Source organism: Eriocheir sinensis, chromosome 11 (genome assembly GCF_024679095.1).
Source record: "Eriocheir sinensis breed Jianghai 21 chromosome 11, ASM2467909v1, whole genome shotgun sequence".
In the NCBI taxonomy this organism is placed as follows: Eukaryota; Metazoa; Arthropoda; class Malacostraca; order Decapoda; family Varunidae; genus Eriocheir; species Eriocheir sinensis.
This window is the reverse complement of record NC_066519.1, coordinates 23,687,397-23,708,876: the sequence shown is the minus strand read 5'-3', so window position 1 is coordinate 23,708,876 and position 21,480 is coordinate 23,687,397. Positions and strand designations below refer to the sequence as shown.

Genomic DNA, 21,480 nt, shown 5'->3' with positions numbered 1-21,480 from the left:
GAATTATTCGAATACGAATACACCCAAATGCCGTATTCGAATAAATTCGAATACGAATACCGAATACGAATACTCCATCTCTGGTGTGCAGTCAAATATAATAATTGGAATGTTTTCGTATAGTAACAACTAAACCTATGGGTAGGACTCAGTCATTGGCGTACTCTCTCATTAGAACGTTGGACAGAGGAGCCGGGGGAAAGTCAAGGACTCATGGCCTTGAAACTGGTGGAAACAACGCACCCAAAGGCGCAATAAAAGCGTTTGCAACTAAAACTTTAAAAGAACATACATATTAACTTAACCTCATGCCAGAAAATTGCACAGACGACGTTGGAAAGAAGAATGAGTCTGAATCAGAGCTGCAAGAGCCCTAGGAAACACACACCCAAAAAAAAGTACAAGAAGAGCTATACAAAAAGAAGGAGAATGCATATTCTAACTTACTCTCACGTCAAAAAATTGTACAGTCGATGTTGAGAAGAAGAATGAGTCTGAATCAGCGCTGCAAGAGGCCTAGGAAACACGCACTCAAAGACTACAAGAGGAACAATACAAGAAGAAGGACGTACATACTAACTCACTCTCACGTCAGAAAAGTGGATAGACAAGACATTTGGAAGAACGACGAGTGTGAATCAGAGCTGCAAGAGGCCCAAGAAGTACAAGTGGAACATTCAGCAGCCAAACAAGCCAGCGACCCCCAGACTACGCAGGGACGTCAAATATAGGAGGAGAATCACCTGTGAATCAGAGGACAGGAGCGAAGACCAATTAGTCATGGGGAGGTGTGGGTGCTGGGGGCGAGGGGAGAAGGAGGAGGAGGAGGAGGAGGAGGAGGAGGGCTGTGCAAGGGGTGTGTATCAGTGACAACAGGGGGAAGGAGAGGGAGCTTGAAGTAGAGGCAGACAGGAGGGGAGGTGGGGAAGAAGAAGGGGAGGAGGGAGAGAAAGAGAGGAACATGGAGACAGGATGAAGGCCAGGAACAAATGGAGACGAAGCGAGGGAGAGAGTGAAGTCTAGAGGATTGAAAGGGGAGGCAAAGGGAGGAGGAAGAGACGGAGGGGAAGAAGAAGACATGATGAAGGGTGGAGGAAGGAGAGACGAGGAGAGGGAGAGAGTAAAGCCTAGTGGGCAGCAAGGGGAGGTAAGGAAGGGCAGGAGAGATGAGTAAGGAGGAGGAGGAGACAAGGGGAAAGTGGAGGAAGGGGAGGGGAGGGGAAAAGAGCAGTAGGGAAGGGGGAAACTGTATACTTGATTTAGAGAGTCAAGGTAAGAGGAAGAGTTCACTGACTCCTCTATGGCCATGATGCAAGAGGAACAAGAGTATACTGAGGAGACTGAAATGTACGAAAGAAGTGACACAAGAGGAAAGAGATGGAAGGAAGGAAAAGTAGTAGAGGAAACAGGGAGAGATAAAGAGGATGAAAACTTAACAGAGATTAACAGAGAGAGGCAGGGAGGGTCAGGTAAAGGTGAGGAAAGAGGGGGAGAGAAAAGGTGTGTGTGGGAGGGAAAGAGATTAACAGAGAGAGGTAGGGAGGGTCAGGTAAAGGAGAGGAAAGAGGGGGAGAGAAAGGGTGTGTGTGGGAGGGGAAGAGATTAAAAGAGAGAGGCAGGGAGGGTCAGGTATAGGTGAGGAAAGAGGGGGAGAGAAAGGGTGTGAGTGGGAGGGAAAGAGATTAAAAGAGAGAGGCAGGGAGGGTCAGATAAAGGTGAGGAAAGAGGGGGAGAGAAAAGGTGTGAGTGGGAGGGAAAGAGATTAACAGAGAGAGGTAGGGAGGGTCAGGTAAAGGTGAGGAAAGAGGGGGAGAGAAAAGGTGTGAGTGGGAGGGTAAGAGATTAAAAGAGAAAAACTGGGAGGGAGGTGAAACGAAAAGAAGAAAGAAATGAGAAGGAAGGAGAAAAATACGGGGACGCAGAGGGAGGAGAAAGAAAGGAAGTGTGGGAGGAGTGAACCAGAGAAAAGACTAACGGCGCAATAGGCCGCGACGGAAAAATAAAAAAAAATAAAAAATAGGTGGGTGACGTAGGTGCTTATTTAGGTGTGTTCCTACTTACGTTGATTTATATCGTTTTCACTTTTTAGGCTAGAAAATGCTTATTTTACCGCAAAATCCCGCGATACGATACAATTTAAAAATCCGCGAAACAGCGAGACCGCGATAAGTGAACCGCGATATCTCGAGGGATTACTGTAAAACCGGATACTGAAGAAACTAAGGAAGAGGAAAATGAAGGGAAGAATATCCAGAAAAGTAAATGTATGGGAGAAATGGAAAAAAGATGAAAAATAGGAAGGAAAGTTAAAATCAGACTGAAACAAAAGTATAGCAAAAACTGAGACGAAAATAAAAGGAGCCAAGGGAAAGAAACCAGCCAGAGAAAGGAAAAAAAAAAATTGACAAAAACGTACGAAGGAAATTAAACAAAGGGAAAACGGAGGAAGGGGGAAACTAAAACCAGACAAGGAAGCAAAAACATAACAAAAACTAAGACGGAAAAAGAAACAAGTTAAAGAAGCCAGCCAGAGATGTGTGAAGGGAAGATGCGTAAGAGGAGACTGTGAATGAGAGGATGGGGGACTATAGGAGGCCTTAAAGAGATGAGACGAGAAGTTATGAATGGGAAGTGGGGAGAGAATGAGAGTATAAAAGGATTAGGATGAGGAGGAGGCGGAGAAGGAGGAGGAGGATGGGGGTAAGAGTAGTAAACCGGAAGACTGTGAATGCGAAAATGTGGTGTAGATTATGGGGATTACAAAGAAGAGGAGGAGGAGAAGGAGGGGACGAGAATTGTAATATGACACGAAGTAGAAATTAGAATAAATAGCATAAAAGAGAAGGTTGAGGAGAATAAGAATCATAATAAGAAAGAATAAAAGGGAAGGAGGAGGAGGAACACAAAGAAACAAAGGAAGAACAAACGCCACCAGACCTGATGGTCCTTACGAGGGTGTTTGTGACAAGCTACACTAACTATCTAATCAAAGGTGGAAGATGAAGGACAGCAAAGGCGAAGGCTCCTCCCCATCCCCCCATCCCTCCAGCCAAAGGTAGCAGGAAAGGAAAAAGAACCATGCAGCATGGAAAAACTGCATGAAAATTATGTAGGAAAGAGGAAAGAACTACCATTACTGCTACCACTAACCGGGCGATAAAAGCGGACAAGGACACCAGTATTCGAAAGAACGTTATTACTACAATGAGTAATATTTTAGTTGCTGGTTGGATTCAAAATACTTGTCTAATCTATTCTTGAAGGCCGTAACTGTTGTACTATCAACGACATCACAGGGTAGAAAATTCCAAACATTAACAACTCGATTGAAGAAGAAGTGTTTAGCTTCGTGCGACAAGAATCTTTTACCACTTATCTTCAAATTGTGATTTCTTCTTGTTCTATTTGATCGATCAATTGTAAAGTAATCTTCTGCATTAATATCACTGAATCCTTTAAACATTTTAAACACTTCTTAGATCGCCTTGCATTCTTCGTTTTGATAGGCTGAATAAATTTACTTCATTAAGTCTTTGTTTATAAGATAAATTTCTCAACCTAGGAATCATTTTTTGTTACTCTTCGTTGAACCCGTTCTAACTTTTCTACGTCTTTTCTGTAATAGGGAGACCAAAACTGTACACAGTACTCTAGATGGGGTCGAACCAGCGAATTATAGTTTTTTTTTTTTCTTTTCTTTACTTACTGCAGAAAGTTGTTGGCTATTCATTACGTACTGAACGCGATTGTTATTGTTTCCGATGTGCAACACTTTACATTTGTCAACGTTAAATTTCATTTGCCATTGATTGGCCCAACGTGCTAGTCGATCTAGACCTGATTGTAAAGCTTCTTCGTCGAGTGTCGTAGTTACCTTACAAGCGATTTTTGTGTCATCAGCAAATTTTGATATTGTACAAGTGAGCCCATCATCGATATCATTAACATAATTAAGAAGAGCATGGGACCAAGCACTGATCCTTGAGGTACGCCGCTTCTGACATCGAGCCAGTTAGATGAAACAGTTTAGAACTACTCTCTGTTCCCGCTCAGAGAGCCAGTCCACAAGCCAATTGTGAATGTTACCTGAGATACCCTGCGCCAATAGTTTACTGAGCAACCGTTTGTGGGGGACCTTATCAAATGCCTTTTGAAAATCCAGATATATGATATCTACTGATCTGCTTTCATCGAACACCTCAGTAATATAATGAAAAAAATCAAATAAGTTAATTAAACACGAACGTTTACTACGGAAACCATGTTGCGAATTATTTATTATATTATTTCCTCCGTAGAATTTCACCATATTGTCGCGAATGATAGTCTCGAGAAAGAGGAGTTGGAGGAAGAGGAGGAGGAAGAGAAGATAAAGCAGTGAAACACATCAGGGTAAAAGTAAGAAAAATAAGAATGGAAGAGAGAAGAGGAAAAAAATGTGTGAGGAGATGTAGGAAGAGGAAGATGAGAAGGAGGAAGAGGAGGAGGAGGCAAGTGGTGAAGCACAGGGTAAGTGTTCAAATTATAGCGAGACAGACAGGCAGAAGTCAACAAGATAATTGGTAAGGACGGCCGAGTGAGGGCGAGAAGGTCTTGGCACACTAAATATTGCTTCCGTCCAGTGTGGCACAGGACGATCACCTCACGCTTACCTCCTCCTCCTCCTCCTCTTCTTATAATTTCTCCTCCACCTAACTTTCTTCCTTCATCTCTATTTCTCCTTCCTCTTCCTTCTTATTTCTCCTTCGTCTTCCTTCTTCTTCTCCTCTTCTTCCAACTATTCTTCCAATCTCTCCTTCTCATAATCGTCTTCCTCCCCTTTCTTCTTTTTCTCCTCCTCCTCCTCCACCTCCTCTCCCTCTTTCTATTCCTCCTCCATCTCTCCTTCCCCTTCGTCTTCTTCCTTCTCCTCCTCTTCCATCTCTTACTACACCTCTCCCGCCTAACCCACTTATTCCATCTCTTCTTCCCCTTCCTCCTCCTCCTCCTCCTCCTTATCTTTCTCCATCTTTTCTACCAATCATCCATTTACTTACCCTCCAATTCCTCTTTTCTCTATATCAATCGTATTTTTTTTACAGTAAAGGAAGCAGCTCAAGGGCAAAAAAAAAAAAACTCACCTGGCACCATTACATCAATTAACCTATTTACTATTATTTTATTTTTATTATTTTTGTTATTATTATTATTATTATTATTATTATTATTATTATTATTATTATTATTATTATTATTATTATTATTATTATTTCTTGTACTTCTTTTACTTTTTTTTTATTTGCTTTCTTAACACCAAAAGCAAGAACATTATCAACAACAACAACAACAACAACAACAGAGGGCCTCGCGTGCTCTTCCTTAACCTTGAATACAATTTCTTGATGAAGGGAAACTTAATTAAATGATACCCACGCTTCTCTTTACTATCTCCGCCTCCTCCTCCTCCTCCGCCTCCTCCTCCTCCCCCGCTTCTTCTTCCTCCATTTCCTCTCCCTCCTTCCTTCCTTCCCTCCCTCCTGTTTCTTTTTCTCTCGTCTTCGTTTTTTTTTTGTTGTTGTTGCCTTCCTCTTCCATCTTCTCCTCTTCCTCCCCTTTTTTTCTTTCCTCTCTTCATTTCTTTCTTCTTCCATCTCCTCTCCCTCCTTCCTTCCTTCCTTCCCTTCTGTCTCTGTTTCTCTCGTTTTTCTTTTTTCTTTTTTTTTTGCCTTTTCTTCCTCCTCCATCTCCCCTTCCTTGCTGTTTTCCTTTCTCTTTCCCTCATTTCATTCTTCCTCCGTTTCTTCCTAGTCCAGCTCCTCTTCCTCTTTCCTCCCTTCTTTTCTTCTTGGCTCTTTTCCTCTCTACCTCTCTTCCTTCCATCTTCTCCGTCTCCTCTTCTTCCCAGCTTTTTTCCTTCCCCTTTCCCTCTCTTCCTTCTTCCTCCGACTTCTACTGGTTCATCTCCTCTTTCTCCTTCCTTCCTTCCTTCCTTCCTCTTTTCCTTCTTTTTCTATAGACTACTTTTCATCCATCCTTATTTTCCTTACTCAACCGTCTCATCCTCGTCCTCCTCCTCCTCGTCCTTCTCCTCGTCCTCCTCATTTTTTATCCTCTTAATTAATGTAGGTTGTGGTTAAGTTGCGTCATTGAGTTCATATGGACGTCGCTTTTCATTCACTCCTCCTCTTCCTCCTCCTCCTCCTCCTCTTCCTCCTCCTCCTCCTCCAAACATACAACCAACGCCTCTTTAATATTTCCTTGCAATTCATACGTTTTAATTTGTTTTATCGTCATTCATTTATACATTTCTTTAGGATCCTGTGTGAGAGTGAATCATTATCATCATCATCATCATTATCATCATCATCTTTAGTAACAACAATCTATAAACAGTTCGTTTAGTTCATTGTAGTTTAGAGTTTCACTGACTTCGAGTTCCCTTCCGTTCTCTCTCTCTCTCTCTCTCTCTCTCTCTCTCTCTCTCTCTCTCTCTCTCTCTCTCTCTCTCTCTCTCTCTCTCTCTCTCTCTCTCTCTGTGCCTTGCCAGCGAAGACAACTCACGAGAGGTATATTTAGCGCTCTCTCTCCCTCTCTCTCTCCCTCTCTCCCTCCCCCTCTCTCTCTTCCCCTTCTCCGTCTCTCCTCCCCTCCCTTCGTCTCGTCTCTCTCTCTCTCTCTCTCTCTCTCTCTCTCTCTCTCTCTCTCTCTCTCTCTCTCTGCACCTATCACATTCCCTTACTCCTCTTCTTCTTCTTCTTCTTCTTTTCTTCAGACGATATACCCCCTCTTCCCCCCACCCCCCTCCTCCACCACCACCTCCTCCACCTCCACCACCACCACAAATACTATTATCACTACCCTCACCATCTCCACCTATCTTCTTTCTCCTCCTTTTCCTTCTTCTTTTTTCTTCTTCTTCTCCTCCTCTTCCTCCTCTTCCTGCTCCTTTTGTTATTGTGGTCATTCCTGTTTTTGTTTTGTTTTAATGTTTTATTTTTTATTTCATCTTTTCTTCTGCGTCTACTCTTCCTCCTCCTCCTCCTCCTCCTCCTCCTCCTCTTTTTCATACTCTCCTTCAGGTATTTGTTTCGTTTCATTAGCCTTGTCAAAACCAACATAGCAAGACCGGAGGAGGAGGAGGAGGAAGAGGACGAGGAGAATCAGAAGGAGGAGGAGAAGGAGAATATCAACCATGGAATAAATAAACAAAAGGATAAAGAACGAAAGGAAGAAAATAAACGGGGAATAAACAGAGGAATAGAGAAAAGACTAAGCGGCGAGGAGATAAATCAAGAGGTTATTTAAGAGGAGAAAACGAGGAAATAAAAGAGAAAACGAGAAAGTAACGCTTGGACTCCATCAAACGAAGAAACTTGAAAGAGAAGATGGAGAGAGAGAGAGAGAGAGAGAGAGAGAGAGAGAGAGAGAGACAGACGAAAAGCCGAGTGAAAAATGCTTACTTAAACAATATTAGAATGACTCAATTAGTGTTTAATTCTCCTCCTCCTCCTCCTCCTCCTCCTCCTTCTGTCATCTTCCTTTTCCTTGTTTCACTATTACTTTCTTCTTACTTTTATTTTCTTATTTGTTTTCTTCACCTTCTCCTCCTCTTCACACTCCTCATTCTCACTTTCTTTATATCCTTCCTCTTCTTCTTCTTCTTCCTCTTCTTATTCTTCTTATTCTTATTATTTTTATTACAATCACTTTTACTTCTTCTTCCTCTTTCAATCACTTCTTCCTCGTTTTTTTTTCTTCCTCCTCTTCCTCTTTCAGTCACTTCTTCCTCTTCCTCCTCCTCCTCCTCCTCCTTCTCACCTTTCCAAACTGTGACGAAACAATTTTTTACTCTTCCATATAAATATTTTCCTCTCCTTGGTCTGGCCGGCAGTGCTTCTATGTTTTCCCCGAGTCTCCTTCGTCCTCTGTTTATTGGTGTTATCGCCAGATTTATTGTTACGAGCTCTCCTGTTTTATAAATTTATGGAGTACTACGCGCTTGTCTTCCAATCCGTCTTCTTTTTCTTGTTTTTTTTTTTTGTTTTTTCTTCTTCCTCTTATTTTTCTTGTTCTTGTTCGTTTACTTTTCTCCTTCTTTCAATTACTTCTCCTTTTTCTTCTTTTTCTTCTGCTTCCAATCCGTCTTCTTTTTCTTGTTTTTGTTTTTGTTTTGAATTTTTCTTTTTTTCTTTTTCCTCTTCTTCCTTTTCATGTTCTTGTTCTACTTTTCTCCTTTTTTCAATTACTTCTCCTTTTTCTTCTTCTTCTTCTTCTTCTTCTTCTTCTTCTTGTTTGTCTTTTTCTTCTTCTTCTTCTTCTTCCTCTTCTTCTTGGTCTTCGTCTTTCAATCACTTTTCTCCATCTTCATCTATTTTTTTCTACTTCCATCTCCTCCTCGTCCACCTCCTTCTCTTCCTCATTCTCCTCTTTTATCCGTAATCTCTCCATCACTCGTTTGCTTTTATTACCTCATCATTTTCTTTTTTTCTCTCTCTTGCTTTTGATTTGATTGATTATACTCCTCCTTCTCCTCCTCTTCTTCCTCTTCCTCTTTAGTCTCAATCTCTTCATCTCTTCTCCATCACTTTCTCTTCTTCGTTGTTCGTCTTCAGTATCACAGTTCGTTTTAATGATCATGTAGCTTTTGCCTCTACTAACTTTCGTCCTCTTCATCCTTCTCCTCCTCCTCCTCCTCCTCCTTCTCTTTAGCCTCCATCTCTTCATCTCTTCTCCATCACTTTCTCTTCTTCGTTGTTCGTCTTCAGTATCACAGTTCGTTTTGATGATCATGTAGCTTTTGCCTCTACTAACTTTCCTCCTCTTCTTCCTTCTCCTCCTCCTCCTCTTTATTTTCCTCCTTTTTATCCCTCCGTCAGTTAAACTCCTTCCATTTATCTCAATCGTTATCGTCCTCTTTCACATTCTTCTAAATCTTCATAATTCTGCTTTTACTGTCCTTCTCCACTTCTTCCTCTCCCCCTCCTCCTCCTCCTCCTCCAGCCTTTGACAGATATGCCCGCCGCCCCCCACGTTGGCAGACCTCAAATACTTGGGCACACTGAAGGTCGCCGCTCCTGCCCTGCCTTTCTGTGCTTGCTCTGATTCACTTGTCCTGGAAATCTGACGCTACTACTACTACTACTACTACTACTACTACTACTACTACTTCTACTTCTACTACAGTTACTACTACTACTACTGTTACACTGTTACTCTCTCTTTACCCTCAATCAAAACTCAATACTTTTCAACGGGGTATGAAAACAAAGAGTCGAGTGATCGTATCAACACAGGCACAGAATTTTGTTGATTTAGCGTAAACGTAATCTTTTTCCTGACTACGTACGCTTTGCAGGTGGTGGGGAGGGCGGGGAAAGGCAAGAGAGGGGTGGGGAGATGCGTAGCGTTGGGGAAGTTCAGGGAAAGTGGTGGGGATGAGAGGAGGGGAAGGAGAGTAGATGGCGTGGCTTATTTCAGTGTTGCATTATGAGGGGAAGGCGCAAGGTGGAGCTGGAGGTAAGAGAGAGAGAGAGAGGGAGGGGAGTAGTTTCGGGGAAGAGAGGGAAGAGAAGACGTGTGGGTAGGGGAGAAGGGAAGGAGGGCGGCTGGCTGGGGAGGGGAAGGAAGGAAGGGAGAGGGGAGGGAAAGAGGGAGGAAGCAGGAGTGTTTGAGCAAGATTTGGGGAAGGCAAAGGAATGGGATGGGGTGGGGAGAAAGGAAGGAAGGAAGGGAGGAAGGGAGGGAGGGAAGAAGAAGAAGAGTTGGGAAAGGCAGGGGAATGGAGTGGGGGAGAGGAGGAGGGAGGAAGGGTGACTGCCTGGGGAGGGAGAGGAAGGAAGGAAGGAAGGAAGGAAAGGAGGAAGGAAGGGAGGGAGGGAGAAAAGGAGGGAAGGGGGAAGAGTTGGGAAAGGGAGGGGAATGGAGTGGGGAGAGGAGGAGGGAGGAAGGGAGACTGCCTGGGGAGGGAGAGGAAGGAAGGAAGGAAGGGAGGGAGGGAGGGAGAAAAGGAGGGAAGGGGGAAGAGTTGGGAAAGGGAGGGGAATGGGGTGGGGAAGGAAGGGAGGGAAGGGGGAAGGAAGGAGGAGGGGTTGGGGAAGAGGTGGGGAGGGCAGGGGAATGGAGTGGATAGGGAGGGGGGTGGGATTTCCCTGCTTTTGCTGTGAAATTAGATCCCCTTGTCGTGTCTCGCTGTTACTGTTGTCGTTGTTTGTTGTTTTTGTTGTTGCTATTGTGTATGCTGATAGTGGAGGTGATTTAAGAGGCATTGGAGGTGAGGTGAGGGTGGTGGGGGTGAGGGTGGGGGTGGTGGTGCATGACTCACAGTTTTACCCTACGACTCCTAAATGCTTTGGACACCTTTCTCCTGACTAAGGCACTTGATTTACATTTCCTTGACTTTTTTTACGCATTTCTACGTGGAAGTATTCGTTAGAGAGTGAATGCCTCGAGAAATTTAGTGTTTTTTATTGGTTTTAATTGTTGTAGTAGTAGTAGTAGCAGTAGTTATAGTAGTAGTATAGTCTGTTCACTTAAGCTAGATTCCTGGCGCCTTGGCAGGTTGGTAAGCTTGCAGCTGATTGGCTGCTCCGCTCTCCCGCTAACACTCATGTCGGAACACATCTTGCATGCTCGAGTGAGACATGTTTCTTTATTATATGTCATAGCTCAACTCATATACGAGCTAGCCAGTTTTGGTTGACACCAACCAAACCATCACGACGCGCGCGACACTCATTTTTTAACATCATCATACAGCGTATTTCGCGCGCCGTGATGGTTGGGGCGAGTGAAATGTTGCTATAAATAACTCTGTGTTTTCAATTCGTAGAGCTTTAACTGCATTTTGATCACATTATCGTGTTCACGAGAGATTTTCCTATGTAATGTAATAATATATTTCTGCAGTCAATGAACAACTGTTGAAAACAGTGAGCATAAGTAAAACATGTTATAAACATATTTTTAACATCACGGTTCAATTCATCGTAATACCATTTTCTTATTTGTTTTGTCGAGTTTTTACAATACATCTTGATTCTACAGTCACTGCTGAGTCTGATGGTGTTAACCAAAACTGGCTTGCTCGTATATGAGTTGAGCTATGGCATATAATAAACATGTCTCACTCGAGCATGCAAGATGTGGCCCGACATGAGTGTTAACGGGAGAGCGGAACAGCCAATCAACTGCAAGCTTACCAACCTGCCCAGGCGCCAGGAATCTAGCTTAAGTGAACAGACTAGTAGTAGTGGTAGTAGTAGTAGTAGTAGTAGGTAGTTGTTGATGTTGTTTTGTTTTCGTTGATGTTATTTTTATGAGGAGGAGGATGCCTAGGAAGAACTGATGCCAGGAGAGATGTTTGTCTTTAGCGAGCGAGACTATTTATTGGGCTGCTGCTGATGATGATGATAGGTTACGTGTGGTAGGTCAGGATAGAACAGAAAAAGGCTCCTCCCCACCTTCACCCCCCCCCCCCCCTCAGGCAACGTGCTGGCAGGAAATAGATAGAAGACAACAACATGTACCTAACATAAAACAGGATTTGGGATTTTTACAGTAAAGAAAGAAATAAGAGAAGATTATCCAGACTAGTACTACAGCTGACCAAACTAAAAAGGGGAAATACATATGAAAATTAAATCAGCGTTTCTATTCAGCTTCCGCACAACGTTGGTGATTCCTTAGCAGCGAGCCCGTCGTTGCACCCTCTCCAGCACTGTGTAGCATTGTCTAGATGTGACCTTACAAATGACATGTATAGCCTTTTCATTATGTCTAGCGATTTGTGATCAAAAGGTTATTGAAATTAAACTTTACATCATGTTAGCTTTTTTACTTGCTGCTGTAATTTAATCGCCCAAATTTAAATTCCTAGTGATGATGACGCCGATATCTTTTTCCTGATTAACATTCACAAGTTCCCAGTTGTTGATTTTTTATTAAAATTTATATTTCTTATCTCCTATGTGCATGACCTTCCAGGCGATGGCTCAGTGGTAGCGTGCTGGGCCCACATTCATCGCGTGATGGACGACGCGAGTTCGAATCCCCACGCTACCGCCTTGGATTTTTCAGTCACCGCCGAGTGGCTTAAAACTTCCCACATGCTGTCCTGAAGACCACCCATCAACCCGGACTCTAGAGGAAACCGTCCAAGTGATTCAAGAACGAGTTCCGGGGGGCAGCATGAGCCAAGAGAAGATGGCGCCATTATAAACACCTGCCTGCGCCAATAGGGCTGGGGCCGACTACCGTCCAGGCCCCTCAAGCAAGCCTACCGGCGCCATAGGCGTAAGACGTAAAAAAAAAAAAAAAAGAACCACCTTACACGTTATATACATTTGCCACTTGTCCCTTCAATCTGTGACTTTAGTCGAGCTGGATGTTGTCCTAGTCCGCAGGACATGTTACTTTCCTCCTAATGTGACGTCATCTGCGACTTTGTCTACTTTCGATAACAGATAATTTCCAGATCATTTGTATATTATGTATATTATGAAGAGCGTTGGCCGGAGGACCGGGGAGGAGGTGGAGGAGAAGAAAGAAGAAAAAAAAAAGCACAAGAATAAGAATAAGAACAAGAACAAAAACAAGAAAAAGGAAGAGGAAGAGAATAACTAAAAACACAAAAGGTCGAAACAAGATTGAAAAAAATAACCAAGAAGAGAAAATCACCTCAATCTCTCTACATCCACCAATACCGATCGGCCACAGTAATAGTGACGGTGGCCTCGTTTCATCGTGTCAGTGGCGGCGCGCTGAGTCACGGACGGCCTGGTGACCCCCCCCCCCCCGCCCCGCCCCCTCCCCCCCAAACACACACACGCGTGAGTCAGCCAGGGTCAGTGACGTCATCAAGGTAAACAAACACAAGATTCAGTCACTTTTACGGAGCGAGATTAGTTATAGAGGTGACGGGTGTTTTTTTTTTTTTTTTTTTTTTGGTCTGCGTGCGTTGTATTTAATGCGAGGTACTTCTGTCTTTTCTCTTTCTTTTTCTTTTTTTCTTTTTTTTCTCTTCTTTTTTTATTTTGCTTTCTGTCCCTGCTGCGTGCGTTTTATTATTGACTGGTACTCTCTCTCTCTCTCTCTCTCTCTCTCTCTCTCTCTCTCTCTCTCTCTCTCTCTCTCTCTCTCTCTCTCTCTCTCTCTCTCTCTCTCTCTCTCTCTCTCTCTCTCTCTCAACACACACACACACACACACACACACACACACACACACACACAAACCACCATCCACTAAGTACTACCCGACTCCTCTCTCTCTTTCTCTCCTTTTCTTCTCTTTTCATCTCTTATCTTTTTTATTCTCATCTTCGTTACGGTGAAAGAAAACGGGAAAACGCGTACACGAAACCTAAAACCGCACACACACACACACACACACACACACACACACACACACGCGTAAAACCACTTCTAAACCAACAAAACACTTCACGAAATTCCCCTTCATGACTTAACGATAACGATTCAGTCATAAAAAAAACGCCAACCCGGAGATGAACGAGACTTCCCTGCCTTTGATGTTTCCCTGCGTTTAAAGGAGACATCGTAATGACAGGGATAGATTAGGTAATGGCCAGGTGAGACAGGTGGGATAGCTTGATCAAGGTTAACAAATGGCCTTCCTTATCTCCAAAAGCAAGGATATATGTGTACGTAGACAGACAGCAACAGGAAGAGGTGAGAGAGAGTGGTAAGAGGAGGAGGAAGAGGAAGAGTGGTGGAAGAGGAGGAGAAATAGGAGAGAATGAGAATGAGGTAAGGAGGGTAAGAGAGAGAGAGAGAGAGAGAGAGAGAGAGAGAGAGAGAGAGAGAGAGAGAGAGAGAGAGAGAGGTGAACAATAAACTAAAAAAACACACACACACACACACACACACACACACACACACACACACACACACACACACACACAAACATAAATACACACCAAACCAACACGAATCACACCTTGACACAAACACACGCACGCACACACACGCGCCCCTACACACGGACCAAACAACAGGTATGGGGCAGGTGTTTGTGAGGGTGTGGGTGGTCACTGGTGTGTAGGTGTGTAGCAGGGTTGGGCACACACCTTGGCCGGGGTGTAGAGACGCATGGTAGGGGTGCAGTCACCTCACACTCGGGTTGTATACTGAGGGCTGTAAGTGTGTGCCCGCCAGCTTCCCTCCTCCTCCTCCTCCTGCTCCCCTCCTCCACCTCCTCCTCTCCGTCTCTTCTCCCTGGCTCTCTGGCACTGCCCTGCTGCCTGCCAGATCTCTGAGTCACCACACACACACACACACACACACACACACACACACACACACACACACACACACACACACACACACACACACACACACACACACATTCGTATTATCGCAGTCACGTGTCCGTCTTCGTTATAAGAGGGCTTGATGAGAAAGGTGTAGATGTTATTTTGTTAGAAGAGGAAGTATGCTTGAATGGTATGAACGTGAAGCCAAGTCGAGAAATGAATGATTTTGTGATGGAAGATGAGAGAGTGAACTCTGTTAAGGGAAGATCAGAATCACTGGAGGTGTGTGTTCGAGTAACAAGCGGAGGAATCAGGAAAGTAAGGTATGTAAGATGTGTGATGACGGGGCGGAGAGGACGGTGCAACACTTAATTGATATTGTGCCTTCTTCTTCTTCTTCTTCTTCTTCTTCTTCTTCTTCTTCTTCTTCTTCGAGAGAGAGAGAGAGAGAGAGAGAGAGAGAGAGAGAGAGAGAGAGAGAGAGAGAGAGAGAGAGAGAGGTTTACATATATTTACATAAATATTTAGACCACACAGACCCTTTGGTCAGACTAGGTGGTCTGTCTTGAGCCCAAGTGAAATTACGTGAAATCAAATGGCCACCAAGACTTTGGATTCTACTTTAGCAAATATTAGGGTGAAGAAACGGCCGTCGAGTTGCTTTCTTTTAAATAATATAATCGGTCGTGTCTCACTAGGCCATTATAGGTGGGGGTTTATTCCATTCTCGTGTTACCACGTTGGTGAAGAAAGATATGGTGCAGTCTCACTATTTGTTTAAACTTCAGTTTGTTGCTTTTTTTTTCGTTTGAAACGAAACTGGGAGGGATTCTGGAGCTGCCCTGTGTAGGCCACTCGGCCTCTTGTAGTCTCCCTATGTTCTTTTTATTTTATTTTTTTACGTCTACGCCTATTGCGCCGGTAGGCTTGCTTGAGGGGCCTGGATGGTATTCGGCCCCAGCCCGTCATGGCGCAGGCAAGTGTTTATAGCGGCGCCATCTTCTCTTAGCTCATGCTGCCCCCGGAACTCGTTCTTGATTCACTTCGACGGTTTCCTCTAGAGTCCGGATTGATGGGTGGTATTCAGGACAGCATGTGAGTAGTTTTAAGCCACTCGGCGGTGATTGAAAAATCCGAGGTGGTAGCGTGGGGATTCGAACCCGCGTCGTCCATCACGCGGTGAATGTGGGCCCAGCACGTTACCACTTAGCCACCGCCTACCCTACGTATGTTCTTATGTAGTCGATCTTATGCAGTTTGGATTTGTCCACATCCGTAATGCCAGGGAATATTTTGAAACATTCGATCAGTTTTCCTTGGAGCTGACGCTTCTCAAAAGAGAAAAGGTGATTAAGAGATGAGAGTCTTTCGTTATAAGGTTTGTTGCGCAAGGAAATCTTTGTTGTCCTACTTCTAACATCAACTTTAACATATTGTCCTTCACATTGTGTATTCTAAACTATTGTATAGTGGGAGTATTACATCTTTATTCTCGAATGAAAAGCTTTTGTTGATGAAGCCTAGCATTCTGTTCGCTTCATTCCCTGCGTCGATGCATTGCTGTGAGAATTTGAGATTTGTCGCAACTTTGGTCTTTAACACATTGAACACTTTTGAGTCTTGGTCTGAGACCTATTTCCCAATCTCCGTAAAGTCAATAAATTTAGTAATGAGATTATTGATTCCAACGTCAATGTCATTGATGTAAATTATGAACAGCACTGGGCCACGAACTGAGCCCTGAGAGACACCACTAGTGACAGGTGCTCACTCTGAGGCAGCTCCATCAATCACCACTCTTTGCGGTCTGTTGCTCAACCAAAGAGCGATTTATTGGTGTACTTTACCGTCAATATCTAGTTGCTTAATTCTGTAAAGCAATTTACAGTGTGAAACTTCACCAAACACCTTTTGGAAATTCAGGTAGACTACGGCCATTGATTTGGTTATGTCATAAACTGTGAAGAGGTCATTATAAAAGGTCAGTAGGTTAGACAAACATGATCTCTTGATACGGAAACCATGCTGTAAATATTTAATTAGTGTCTTCCAATGCAAATCACAATTTTGTCTCCAATCATGCTCTCGAGTAGCTTACCTACTACTAAGATTAGACTAACGGGCCTGTAATTAGGCGGTGGCCGAACTGGTAGCGTACTGGACCAACATTCGCCGCGTGATGGACGACGCGGGTTCGAATCCTCACGCTACCACTCGGATTTTTCAGTCACCGCCGAGTGGCTTAAAACTACCCACATGCTGTCCTGAAGACCACCCATCAACCCGGACTCTAGAGGAAGCCGTCCAAGCGAATCAAGAACGAGTTCCGGGGGGCAGCATGAGCCAATGCAAGATGGCGCCACTATAAACACTCGCCTGCGCCAGAACGGGCTGGGCCGACCATCAGGCCCCACCTGGAAGAAGCCTTGGGCCGACCATCAGGCCCCACCGGGAAGATGCCTACCGGCGCAGTAGGCAACAACGTAAAAAAAAAAAAAAAAAATACTCGGTAGTTTTTATCTCGTTTCTTAAAAATTAGTGTGACGTTAGCCATTTATCAGGCCAAAGACACTGTGTCTTTCCGCAAGGGCATAAACATGGATGTAATAGGAAAGAATATTTCACTTTTTGCTTCTTTATGAAATGCACAATATATACGTAATGTCTGGTTACAGTAAAATACTATGGCCATGTAAACGTATTTCATTTTGCTTGAGGGTCAAACTAGCTAGGTTTAGAGATCCCGTAGGAAAATGTCTTCAACATATTATAATGACACTAGTACCCATGATAATGAAGACTGTGCAACCTTATACATTAGGCTATTAAATAAAGATGGACTTATAACCCAACCAAGAGGAGTTTCTAGCCGAAGACACTTCACATGAGCAAATAGTAATCTAACTTATCACCGCTGAAATAGTAATATTTCCCAGCATTTTAAAATCTTAGAAACGAGTAATGATAATGGAACCTGTTACCAGAGTGATGATTAGGCTGATTAGCAAATACAATCTAAACAAATAATGTGATAACGTGAGTTGGGTGTGATTCTAGAGTTTTACCAAGACAGCTATGGCTCGCCAAAAGCTAGATTCTGTTCATCTAATTATTCTAAACCCTTGTAACACGTCCAGTCTATTAGACTGTGGCCTTATTTTGATGAGACTGAAATATCCATTGTGAGTGTAATAACAGTGAAACGCCAGGATTTACTCTTTACTATACTCCAACACGACCACAGCGTGTAACGAAACACACGAGAAATTAATCCAGACCAGGATCCTGAACACCGATTTTCTGTATGTTTTGTTTTTCTTTCACAGGAGCTGCCGATACAAAGGCCTGGCTGGGAGAAATCTCAAGCCACATGTGACATCAAGATCAAGATAAGAGTCGACCAAGACCAGGACCAAGTAGGAGGTAAACAAACGCACGTGCCGCGCTCGTAGCACGTCACACCAGGCCCAGGGCATGAGCAAGGTAAGCCTCCACGAGGATTCCTCCTCAATAGTGTGATAACATGCTGTAGATATAAGTAGTTCCAAGGGTTCTATAATGTCAACAGTCAGTGACAATGCCACGTTTGTTCGAGGTAAGCACTCATTGAACATGTCCTTGGGAGTGCAGGCGGGGAGTACTTTTGGTCACCATTCTTGTGGCGGCATGTGTGGTAGTCTGAGTGGGGGTAAGGGATGGCAATCAAGGTAATTAGTCATGCGAAGTGGATTATTCCTTCTCCAGGATTATAAATTAGGGTGAGTGTCAGTCAAACACTTTCTCTATAGTTAGAAGAGAGACATTGAATCCTTCATTAGGTGGCATCAAACCAGGTATATACTGGTATTATTATGGCTGAGGTCATCCTCAAGCCTTACAAGTATTAATTTATAATGTAGATCTTATCATTCTCAATAATTTGAATCACACACACACACACACACACACACACACACACACACACACACGGGTCTTGGATAACTGGCCACCAAATTTAGCAGTAAGACCAGTCGCCACGGCCAACTCGCCGCCATATGGAACTTTTTGTTGTTGATAGATAAAACTGTGTTTGATAAACCAAACAAAATTTCTTTATGGAGTGCTTTATTGAAATAAAGAAATAGAAGATACTGGTACTTATGCAGAAATGCTAGAATTTCAAAATTACTTTATTTAAGTAAATGAGAAAAAAGATGCTACTGCAAAAATCTATGAAAAGTTATTGGCAAGTCCCCTAAGATATTCAACATAATTTCTACCCTCAAAATCACTGACAATTGCTTTAATTCTTTCATCTACTTGTCTGTATTTCTTCAACTTGACAGGTGGGTCTTGCCCTGCGATCAGCTGCTTGAAATAAAGGTCTCTTCCATGTTGGACTTTTTTCAAACATTCAGTAAATTTCCAAACAGTAGGATGTTGCATTCCAAGTTCATTTTGCAGTCTTCCATGAGCAGCTTCTGCATGATTCTTTGCCCTGTCTTCATCATTTAAGGAGAGTTCTTAAACATTCCACATTTCCTGTGGAAAAGGTGGAAGCACGTCTGCCATTACCCCTTCTTTTTCTTCTGCCAACATATTTGTCCTCAAAGCAATCATGAAGCACTTGAAGTTCATCTGGTAGCTCATCAGAGAGATTTTAAAATACAGTCATATAATCCATGGGAACAAATGCCAGGGCCAGGGTTTGGTTTTCTTCATTCCTATTTCCCCCAACACACAGTCATTTCCATCACAGCTATCATAGAGCTATCAGACTTATTGAGGTCACCTCCCAATTCTTTTTTTGTAAAAAAAAATGTGGATTAATGGAGGAAGTTAATGGGTCCTTTAAGGGTTGCCAAATTCAGGGGTGAAAGTAAGATTAGATTCTTGCTGGTACTGTCTTCAAAGGCATACCCCTGCGTACCGGCTGTAGACGGCTGTATATCTCTTCCCTGTACGGCGTACCCCTGTGCACGCGATACTGGCCGTCACTCTTCTCGTCCAGAACCTGTGAGAAACTGAGAATGCGAGCCAGTCAGGCAGTGCTGTCAACTCTGATGGACGAAAATGCGCGAGATTGGGTATCCAAATCTGCTAGAAATCCGCCAAATATAATGAGCTACTTTGCACTACAAGTGTTTCATGTTTACAAACAAATCCTATCGCCTGGTAGGTAGCCAGGGGTGAAAGTTGTGTCTTCAAAAGCATACCCCTGTGTACCGGCTGTAGACGGCTGTATATCTCTTACCAGTATGGCGTACCACAGCATACCGGCTTACTTTCACCCCTGAGTATAATGATTAAAAATTAAGAGAGTCGTATTTTATGAATCCGACCTGAGTCAGTCATCAAGAGATTCGTGTCTTATTAACACAATCACAGATGTGTCCGTGGTGGTCAGTTGGCTGTGGCCTGTTTCCCACGGCGAATTGGTCGGCTGCTAGGTGGCCGTGGCCAGTTGTCCCAGTCCCCACACACACACACACACACACACGCGCACACACAGATACAGGAGAGAGAGTGAGACAGAGAAGGTTGCAATAGTTTGAATATGTGAGAAGAGAGACAGAGGGCGGAGTGTTGAGGATGGCGAAGGAAGTGAGGTATGTACTTGGAAGGAGACCAGTTGGAAGACCAAGAAGAATGTGGAAAAGAACAGTGCAACAAGACTTGGAAATGCTAGAAATAGAGGAAGTATTAGCACTGGATTGAGCAAGATGGAGGAGGATCATCACAAGTCCAACTTCAGGAATGGGAGATGGACTATAAACAAACAAGGAGCAAAATTAAGGTTACATTTTCAGTTATTGTATATTGGCAGCAGGCCGCAGGTCGGGTTAGGTCAGATATAGTATAATGTTCGGTCAGATCAGGTTATAATAGGCAGGATTTGTTTGGTTAGATTGGTTTATGTTAATATTTTTTTGTTAAATACGTGTGATACACTTCATGCTGCACCATTGTGTTGTCACACTGTCAAGGCGGCAGTGGAGTCTGCCTTCCTTATTGTCCTCTGAGGGCTTAAGTGCTAATCTTTCTCATTTCTGCATGCTATGAGGATATTTTTTTTTATTTCAAGTGAGTGAGTGATTTGTTTGCTAGGTATTGATGTACATTATTTGTTTTGTGAAAATCACTAATTATTAGTAAGGGGAAAACAAAAAATCTAGTGATTTGCAAGAGAGACAGTTAGCAGATCAGTTCAAAGTGTATCAAAACTTACCAGAAAAAACTGTTTTGTCCATAAAATCAAAGGATGACTTATACCCAAAAAATTTCTCCCAAATTGTTTAAGTAATATTTTAATCCTTTTCTCATGCCACCTCAAAGCTCTTTCAAGCTGTTTTTCATTTTTCACCAGCTGGAGTGATGGCCTCCAGCTCCAAGCAGCAGTGCCGGGTGTGTGGGGGCGAGTCCTTCACCACCACCCACGGCCTGAAGGTGTGTGACCAGTGTGGGAGGCAAGAGGAGCACTACATTGAGCTGCTCAGCCAGGAAACTGTCGGAGAGGTGGATCGTTCCCGCCTGATCAAGACTCGCATGCATAACCCTGACGGGGAAGATGTTGCCCCTCCCCCTCATGGTTAGTTTTGGGATAATATTGTGGAGAGATCAGTTGTCAATTTCAACAATTAAAATCACTTGTCATGTTGAGTTACATTGCTCCTGTTACCCTGGCTAGCAGTGGCAGTATCCTAACCAGTGAGGCTAAAGATTTGGACATAAAGTTATTCTTAAGTTAATAAGTGTTGGTAGAATGTAGTAGCTGCAATAAAGTTCTGTGATAAAGAAGTCAGTCTTCAATCTTATACAGCGAAAGATAGTTAACATAATAAGGTAAAAGTAATCATTAAATGTATTATTTTGCATTTTAAGAGAAAGAGCCAAACAACTGGACTACTTTTGAGGCCTACAACTGTGTCTTGTATGAGTGGACCAAGGCCATGGTCAAGCTTGGGGCATCACCAAAGTTTGGGCCAGTTGTCTTCAAGCTGTGGGTCGCTTACCTGCAGCGCAGAAAGATCGCCTTCATGCCGGTAAAAAGAAAATATGTCCGAACATCTCTGAAAAACACCAGGTAATGTACCAGTTATTTGCTTTGTATGATCTACGAAAAAAAAGACTTAGTATTTCACATAGATCTTGATATGTAATGAGGGATAGCTCTTAATTAGTATATCAGGTTTGTGTGTTTTTTGGAAGTTAAGATAGAGAGACCAGATAGGAAGATGAATAATAATAATAA

At 43.2% G+C, this 21,480-nt stretch overlaps 2 protein-coding genes across 3 annotated transcripts in view; one reads left to right on the top strand and one right to left on the bottom strand.

Moving 5' to 3' along the window:
- Window positions 1–14,222, bottom strand: part of LOC126997074 (mucin-5AC-like) — a 41,972-nt gene extending 27,750 nt beyond the window's left edge. For both annotated transcript variants that reach the window (XM_050858122.1, XM_050858123.1), the window contains exon 1: window positions 14,064–14,222. In XM_050858122.1, the coding sequence (XP_050714079.1) occupies window positions 14,064–14,087 (24 nt within the window). In that variant the 5' untranslated portion in view covers window positions 14,088–14,222. The remainder of the gene's footprint in view (window positions 1–14,063) is intronic.
- Window positions 1–21,480, top strand: part of LOC126997075 (uncharacterized) — a 58,121-nt gene that overhangs the window by 29,142 nt on the left and 7,499 nt on the right. The window contains exons 3-5 of the mRNA XM_050858124.1: window positions 17,576–17,732; window positions 20,596–20,817; window positions 21,111–21,312. Coding sequence (XP_050714081.1) covers window positions 20,604–20,817; window positions 21,111–21,312 — 416 coding nt within the window. The 5' untranslated portion in view covers window positions 17,576–17,732; window positions 20,596–20,603. The remainder of the gene's footprint in view (window positions 1–17,575; window positions 17,733–20,595; window positions 20,818–21,110; window positions 21,313–21,480) is intronic.